Source organism: Schistocerca serialis, chromosome 8, assembly GCF_023864345.2.
Source record: "Schistocerca serialis cubense isolate TAMUIC-IGC-003099 chromosome 8, iqSchSeri2.2, whole genome shotgun sequence".
NCBI lineage: Eukaryota > Metazoa > Arthropoda > Insecta > Orthoptera > Acrididae > Schistocerca > Schistocerca serialis.
The window spans coordinates 416,904,472-416,913,676 of record NC_064645.1 but is presented as its reverse complement, the minus strand read 5'-3'; the positions used below and the strand labels follow the sequence as shown (position 1 = coordinate 416,913,676).

At 39.1% G+C, this 9,205-nt stretch overlaps 1 protein-coding gene across 1 annotated transcript in view; it reads left to right on the top strand.

The window, feature by feature from the left end:
* Window positions 1-243: 243 nt before the first annotated feature.
* The window catches only part of LOC126417043 (KH domain-containing, RNA-binding, signal transduction-associated protein 3-like), a 529,689-nt gene continuing 520,727 nt past the window's right edge, over window positions 244-9,205 (top strand). The window contains exon 1 of the mRNA XM_050084934.1: window positions 244-530. Within this exon, the coding sequence (XP_049940891.1) occupies window positions 308-530 (223 nt within the window). The 5' untranslated portion in view covers window positions 244-307. The remainder of the gene's footprint in view (window positions 531-9,205) is intronic.

The following is a 9,205-nucleotide window of genomic DNA, read 5'->3' as shown; positions in this document are numbered from 1 at the left end:
GTAAATTCTAATAAAATTATTTTCATGTAATTATTGGCAACTAATAATCATAAGAGTAAGTGCGTAAGTCGGTTTCTATAAAAGGACTGTTTAATTACAGTATTTTCTGTACAGAGTACCGTACTTTTCCTTTCGTTGCACATTCCGCAGCATGCGAGCATGCGCAAGGCAGCCTTCACTTGTCGCCGCAACGTTCACGAGTCGCCGCGCCCCTAGCGGCAGCAGCTGGAACTACCGTCGTTGTTGAACATCAAACGCTTCACTTATTGTGTGGAAGTGGCTGGAAACGGACGTATTCGGTGTAGTAATGGCGGATAACTCTGCAGCAAACGGCGACTTAAACCGTAATAACAATATCAGTGGTACCGATTGCATGAGTGATACAAACAGTGCCAATGTGAAGTCTGAAGGAGACATGGAAACGCAGATACCGCCCGAGAAAGCTGGCGAATATGTTCGTGAACTGCTGCAAGAAAAACAGAGCTTGGATTCCTCGCAGTGGCCAAACGCTCTTCGTCTACTGGATCAAGGTATACGCTTCGTGTATATAATTTTTTAAATTATATCGGATAGGTTAGCCAAAAACTAACAACGTGAGGTTTAAATATTACGTATGTACGGGCAGACATCGATTTTACGTCGATTGTTCTTACGCTATCCTTGATACCGACATAAATGTTACATTCATAGTGATAAAAGTTTAAATCGATTGTTTTGTGTGCAAACTCAGTTTAGATGTATACCAGTATCGAAGTGAAATCGTTATAATAGTGACATATTATATAACATTCGATACTGAAACCGGAAATGACTGGCGAAGTATCACGATTGCTTTATATTTTATTTACTCTTAAGCTGCCCACTTTGCAGCAGAAATATTTCGTGGTTTCTTAGTAGGGATGCGGTATAAACTAAAGCTATTTGTGAAATATTAGGATATTTAATTTAATTATTCGAGTGTAAATTTTTTTGAATAATTTTGTGTTTGCTATGGAATAACATTGCAGTGTAGGATTCTTATAACGTAAACTGCATACAAATATTCATTATAGGATCGTCCACCACCTGCTTTATGCATGATATAAAGCATAGTGTAATGCTGTGTCCTTGTACAAAAAAATCGGTTACATTTCAAACTTACATCTCGTTCTTGTCGTGCTATTGCGTCCACCTACCGGCACCCTTTAAAAGCATATTTCCTATACGGTATGTTCGAATTTTTGGTTGTTTATAGTCCGATTTTAATAACCCGAATGCTGTATTAAACTTAATTTCCGTGCATTATTTTTATTACAGTACTTAAATTGTTTTCCCCTGATTATGTGAATGTCAAGGAGTTTGCATAATCAGAGAAATGACGGTCTTTGACGTTCGGTTGTTTGCTTTTACTATCAAAATCGCTGAATAAAACATCCCTTGATTTAAGAACGCGTAGAGCATCAGTCGGAAGCGTGTTTCGCAATTTTCATGTGACTGTATGAAAGTTTTGTATTTGAAGCTGGGGACCTGTGGCCAGCAGAGGAAACTGTTTCCAGCGTGCACTTTCCATTTTCCTTCCCCCTCACGCTTTCCTTCCCAAACTAGGATCGTAGTATGCAAAATGAGTAATTTTTTGTTCATGTAGTTTTGGCTCTTACTCCTCAGCTAATAGCCAATGTGTTCATGTTTGACTTCACAGAGGAGAGCTGTGAGGTACCTTTTATCACACTTGTAGCGTGAGCGTATTAAAGCGAATTAAGCGGGAATAACTATATCTAAGCAGGTATAAAAATAATTGCTACATTTGCTGAATATATTCTGTCGTTTTGGATTGTGTTATGCACGATGGTTATTTTTATTCATACTTAATTACGTTTTGTAGAGCTAGATGTGAACGTATTCAGGAATTACTACGTAATGACGCTCATTTCATAGTGAAAACAACCAAAGAAATGGGCGAGTATGAGGAAGTTCGATGCACTCTCTAGGAAGTGTTCCCGTGCTATTAACAATGTGTAGTGAAAATCACACGAGTTCATATAGAAATTTGTTTCCACTTGCTGTGCTGTTTACAGGAAGGCTCAAAAGCCAACATTTCTACGCTGCCTATCTACATGCGTATTAAAATAATAGACAGGAACGCCTCAATCTAGGCGCAATCTATTTCTCCACTTATTCGCTAGAGGCCTTGTTTACGTTGATCTAGGCAGCAACATAGTGACTGTTTTTGTCTCAAGCCCTATCTAATACGTGATCTACAATTACTTTTTCGTCGATCGGTCTGAATACATTTATTTTTACTTTTCCCTTGCATAGCCTTTTGTAGCTTCCTGTGTCGTTAGTCTAACGCGAAGGGTGCCCACATTATAGGTCATTTATGTAGACTGCTGTTCGGAAGTAGCATATCCTGTTTAGATTTTCTGTCTGCCATAAAATTTCGTTAGTCACGACAATATTACATTGTGGCGTCGCCGGAATCAATCTTAGTTTATATGCCATATCGTCATCGGATTTTACTGCTGTAGCCCATTCAGTTCGTTTTAGCGAATCTTAATTCAAGCTACTAAAGTTCTTAATCACGTAAGATGGTACTAAATTTGTTTGCAGAACCGGTAGTTGCATTAGTAGACAGACCTATCTCAGCTGCCCATTCTGCAAGCTATCCTGTGTACTTTTGTCTCCCGTAGTTAGTTTTATGTTGTTGTTTGTAATTTATGGGTGAAACTTTAGCATTTCATTCAGTTATTATTTACCTCACATCTTGGTTCTGTGGGGGGCCGAGGCTACATGGACTACTAGTACTATCTCAATGCAATTGGAGAGCATACTGCTTGTGAAGAGTTCGTGTTGGGTACGCAGATAAGAAAACGAACATTGGAAAAGTACCAGAACCGATTACAAAGGCTTCAGTTCTCTTATCACCTCACGCCAGTGTGTGTATTGTGGTATTATCAATTTAGACCACAAAGCCTTTATATTCGAAAGCTTCTATGCTACTAAGCCCTTCCTGCTCATTCGATTGAGGCGGACGTCTAATTCATAAATACTTCGTTCATGATCATCTTAATTTATTAAGCTTATTCTTTCGTGACCCAAGTATGGCAGTTATTAATTGCAGTAAATAAGTCGCCTCATCCTCACTCTCTCTGTTAAAAGCCCCTGGTTTCATATAGTCAACCATTTCGACGCATCTTAGACTACCGTAGCCGCTCCACGTGCGGATATACAACGGATTACAGGCCGTCGGTTATATGGGATGTGGAACCAGGATGAGCTTGAATGTACAATTTCAGTTTATCTTTCTTAAGGTATACATCATCTAATTATTTCGATTTTCTGACTGTGATATACACATTTCTCAGTATCATTGTCGAAAAAGTGGACACAGCTTCCCTTTGCAGACGCCCCAATTCGACTGCTGAAGTAGAGGGTCGTCGTGGCTAATTGCGCACAAATTTCACATATTAAGTTATATGTTACGTTTATTTTACACATGTCACACGGTTTGTAAGTAAATACAGCAAAACCCCTTTTCTGTGTTGATTTGTCGTGGTTCAAAGGTACCCCTAATATGTCAGAAACGATCCAAGTTATAAAATTTCAGCAGAAGATAACACGCAGAGGTTTGTTTTGTGTGCAAGTCTCAGTGAACTTTAGATCTCACCACTGTATTTAACAGAATGTTATAGCAACTTTTTAAATACAACTGGTGCTATAATGGTCTTGAATGCCTCAGAATAGATGACGGAAGTAAGTAATAGAACATTTGTTAATGTACATTTTTCACAGAAGAATCAGGCGATGTGCCAGAAGCTAAGTCCGCGGCTATCGCTGCACGCAGTATGGTGTTCACTGCCACATTAACATCGTAGTGAGACCGAAAACACAACTATATCTGCTGGTTTTGCTCAGAAATGTACCACGTGGCCCACTAATTGTATGATAGATTGCACCAAATTTTTTTGTATGTCCAAGAGGTATACACAGTCGTTAAAAAGTTCTGTTCCATGTGCTAAGTGTTGCAGCGACGTTCACGGTGAAAGTCTCATCTTACACCTAGTTAGTAATAGCATGTTGCATAGAGGGGGGCACACATTTGATTTGTTGCGTCTTAAGAGTTTTAGTAGTAATTTCCCCTGACGCAATTGACGCTGTAATTTACTAGACGATTATAGCAAGACGTTATAGGTAGCAACAGTTAGTGTAGTAGTCACGCATCGAAATACAACGCTAGCGTAAGAATGCAGTCCGTAATCCTTGGTATTCATCAGGCTTCGAAAGTGTGTGTGTGTGTGTGTGTGTGTGTGTGTGTGTGTGTGTGTGTGTGTGTGTGTGTTTAGTCCTTGTTACGCTAGTACAAGACCGTTCATTAACTACACTCTGCTATAAAATTTATTAATTAGGTCATCTGAGATTGGCAAGGACGGCAGACGAAGTTAGTCGCCGTCTTTGCGGAGTAACCATCTTGACATTGGCCTAGAGCGATACAGATAAATCGCAGAAGTGAATGTAGTGATTTGAACCCTGGTGCGAAATCAGGGCGTTAACCACCGCACCACCTCGCCCGATACATAATAACTGCGTTTGGAAACCAACGATCACACCGTATTATAATGCGTGGTAAGTCTCAAATAATGTACTTTATTATATATACTTGGGTATTTTTGCTGAGTCGAAACAACGGGAACGTGAACATCGAATTCACGTTGAGTTCTTCGTGGCCAACATATGTGTACCGTCGAAGCCATGTGTCACACCGGCAAGACACTGGACTGTAGTTAAGCAGAGCCTAGGTTCAATCCCAGAAGAAGATACTGCCAATTTATTTCTATATCCTTCCATATACCGAGCTTGTTTCCATGTAATATGACTTCATCGTCGTCCCATTTCCTTCTCTCGCCATGCGACGATCTTGAAATTAAAATGATAGCTCATAAACGAAACATTCGTAATTACGGTGTCATTCTTAGCGCTCAGTAGAAGGGAAAATAATTAGTATTTTAATTATGGTCTTGTGGGGTGTAAGTGCATTTCATCTTTGAAAGATCGAAGGCCGTAAGTAAGTTTTTAATCTCACTCTATATCTTCGTGATTATCATCATCATGCTTCTGTCATTCATTAACAGATAAAGGCTTCCTCCTAGATTTTGCCATTCATTAGTCTTCTGCTGTATGCATTCATCCGGGTTTTGCGTGTTTTGCAGTCATCTACCCACTACCCATTAGGTCGTTTCAGTCAATTTTTATCTCATGAAATTAGCAAATAACTTGCAGAAATAAGCGCTGATTGTAATTCTTGCATTTCACATGCATACATCGATATTTTATTTTTTTTAACCATACAGTCATCCTTCGCATTGGAAGCTTAGTTTCGAATATGTTGTTTAGAGTACAAAAGGCCCTCCAGGAAATTATTTTCCTTCTCTATATTTCTTCTCCTGTCCAACCAGTGAATGTCTGAGCTGCGCCAAATATAAAGTCGTCAACTAGATCTCTTGCTTTATTGATGCTACAATTTATTTTCAAGTCTATTTCAAAAATGCTGTAATAAGATCAGTTTGTTGCTCCAGTACGTGAGACAAACAGTGCAGTTTCATCCACAAACAGGAGACAGCAAAAATCATTTAAAGTATATGGTCATATCTGAACCAATTGGGGGGGGGGGGGGGGTGCAAAGTTAGTTCCTCTCGGCCTGTTGCGACCGACCAACATCTTATTATTATCACAAATGTTAAGCCCTGCCTCCTGCATGAAAGCTCTCTTGAGTCATTGCAGCACACTTGGTTGTATAAGGCAGGTCGCCCACCGGAGGGACGTGGCAAGTGATCCTGGCGGGTGAAACGGTGATAGGCAAAAGGCATGTGTCTAGCTTGCAACTTCGTGTGGATCAAACCGAGCAGGTTTACCAGACTGGGTCATCCGGCAGGCCACGTCATTACCAGATGAATGCACCGTGTTTCACCTTTGCCACACGGCGCGTCTAGGCCACTGACAGTTTACAAAAGTTTCTGCTTAGGTTGTGCAGTTGTCTTTGTGCGCGAAAAACTGGGACGATCCTAGGTTCGTTCATTTTGGTAGTCCTGTGGAGAAATACCTGCATATGTACGATCGTAGCACTGCTGATTATAGCAGTAGGAAAGCTCAAAATAAATAGTTGAAAAGAACTGCAATTCAAATGTCATGGACGAGTACAGTAAAGGAAATTAATTTCATTTATTTGTAGAGAAGAGAAAATACAAAGCTAAATAGAAATACCAGATAGTTTTTTCGTACAAAACATGTCTACAACTCTTTTTACTGATATGCTGGACCTAATGTAATGTCAAATCCTTTTAGTATGTGGCTTCATACGTACTTTGTTCTTAGAAGACAGTACTCCACTTGGGCTAAGCAAGAACCTGTAGACCAAATTTCCTAACACTGTAGATAGCTGTTTGTTTTCATGCTTTTGATATTAGTTTTTAATAGGGTATTTCTTCATTGTACGTAGAATATACGCCATCACGTATTCGTGTAAAGTTATGAAACTCTCAAATCTGTTTTGTTCATATCACATTTTATTGAGTATCCGACCCCACCAGCTTCGCGCCAACATATCAAAAGAACTATTTACAGGTATCTTGTCTCCATAGATATGCCGTCATTATATGCACCATTCGTTTTTGAGGACAGGATCTGATTACGTGTTTTGTGAGAGGAATAGCTTAACCCTCAGCGAAAGAGATTGTCACAAGTGCAGGTTTCGGAAGCGGGAGCTCCTGACCTGGTTCACTGAAAATGCTTCTTTTAATACTTCGCTGTCAATGTTGCTGCCATAATTCGCAACATCAAACATGATCAATCTTCATCTGAAACAACTTAATCATAAAATATTTCTCCATATTTACCAAGAGTCGTAACTCTGATGTCTTTCCAGTCGAAGATATCAATACAGCCGCAGATTCCACAGTTCCGAATAACGATCAAATGTTTTCTTATAGATTGAGTTAGTGTATGGAAGATTCAGACAGCAGACGTTTTCGTATCGCCTTCAACGTTTCAGCCACAATTCATCAAATGGTAATGTGTTCTCGGAAAAAATGACAGCAGAATTTACTAGGCCAGTAAGGCTGTAACCATATACGTCCTTTAGGATCTTGTTGATTAACATTAAGTCGATTAAGGTCAGAACACTTTGATCGAGCGAAGAAGACGTAGTGCCTCGTTACTAACGCCGATCATTTCTACCGCCTTCGAGTCACCCCACAATGACGCCTATTTACGGCGCCCAACGAATAGCATTTCACCACATCGATTCGCGGTCAAAACAAACATCTATGTTCTTCGAAACACACGTTACGTTTCATCGATCTTTGGAATTTTTGTCTCAAAGTACAACGAGATGATTAGCGGCCTCAGCGAATTTTAACCGATCGCCCCCTAGCTTTTCGTTCCCTGTCTTCATAGTTCAATTTATTATATGTCATGCACCACAGTTGTCATAGTGTAAAATGTTGATTGCAATTTGGGAATTGCGGTATTTACTTGGAGTATATAGGTACGTAAGCAGTGTCATTGATAAATTCGCCCTTTGGTTCAGGATGTATTTTATCTGCATCAGCAACGCAGTGCCACAGTTGTGGCGCGACAACCTAATTACCCATTCGCTGACAAACTCCATAACGATGAAATGTCTGACTAACAGAAGATAGAGACTACAGTAAGGTGGGTACACCAGCAGTTATATTCAGGGTTTTCGGAGGTTTCCCATGGCCTTGAGACAAATGTCGGAAATGTTCCGAACACCGCCCATATTCCTAATTGATAAGGAACAAACCGCCCCATACCAAAAACCACAAACATACTCATAACCGGAAACCTATTGACATCAAGTGAAAACAAATAAAGATGCAAGACAGATCCGTATACACGATTCATCAGTGGCCAAATCTATCAACTGGTTTTGCACACTTCCTGTAACAACGATGTTGTGTCTGAAGTACCCCCTCAACGTCAATTAAGGCCTGAAGATGGTACACTGAAGCACCGAAACTGGTAGCCATATAATAAATAACATCGTAAGGACTGCAGTAGGTGTTCCATTTTATTACGAATATTACTCAGGTGATATGATAAGACGTCTGTGCTGAAAGTATCAGTTTTTTCACTACCATAGTTCCAGATTATTCCGTGCTGTACATGTGTTTCACTGACAAGGAGAGGCCCCAGCATTGGAATTGACGTTTTGAAACCGTCTATAGGGTTAAGATCCCAGGTATCACACCCTACAGTCACGCTAGTGTTCCCTCGTTTGCAAGTAATGGACGAAAATTTTTTCAGAATTTCGCATGATGCTCTAAAGCCTTAAAGAGACCAAATTAGCCAATCGCACGATTTAAGTAAAAAACGTTTACATCACAGCCTACTACGGACCATGTTTTCTTTTGTTAATAAAGAAATTGTTGCGTAGCGTAACGGTTACACTCCTCACGTGTGGGCGTGGGCTCAAATCTCCTTCGGTGCTTCGAAATTTTTATTTTTAAATATATAAATGACCGCTCATTATTTTTATTCAGTTAATTGGTTTAAATTTAATTACTTTAATTTTTTTCACGTCATTTTAATCATCATATTAACTTTTTCATTTGCTTTCATTTTCTTCCTGTAATTCTTTTTCCACGTGGAATCAATGTGTGTGTGACTTTACTTATTTTTATTTACCCTAATATTTAAACATCTGAAAATGCCGATCTAAGGGTTAAAAAACAAAAGTAGTAGTTGTCTGTTTGTATTGACAGTGCAGTAGTTTAAAAAAAGTTTGTTGCACTATGGACAAAACAGCATTGATGAAGAGTTACATGAGGAAGGGATAATAAGTACAATGAAATTCAGTCATAATAAGTAATATAAATAATGAATGCAATAAATTGCACGATAAAACAGAAGAAATTTAATCTAAGTCGATACATAAAAATAAATAAAATCTCATGAACAAAGTTCCATGTGGTAAAAGAATTATAGGTAGAAAAAGAGAGCAAATGAAAAAGTTAAATCTGTGATTAAACTGATGTGACAAAACAATAAAATTAATCAATTTCCCGCCTGGAAGTTCTACGCACTTGTAGGGTTCAGCTCTTTCAGCAAGTATAAGTAAAGTTGATGCCTCATTCTTTCAGTATCAGTTTTTGAAGACCCCACTCACTTTTAAATCGAGAGAGTATCCTATTCACGTACCTCGAGATTCTAA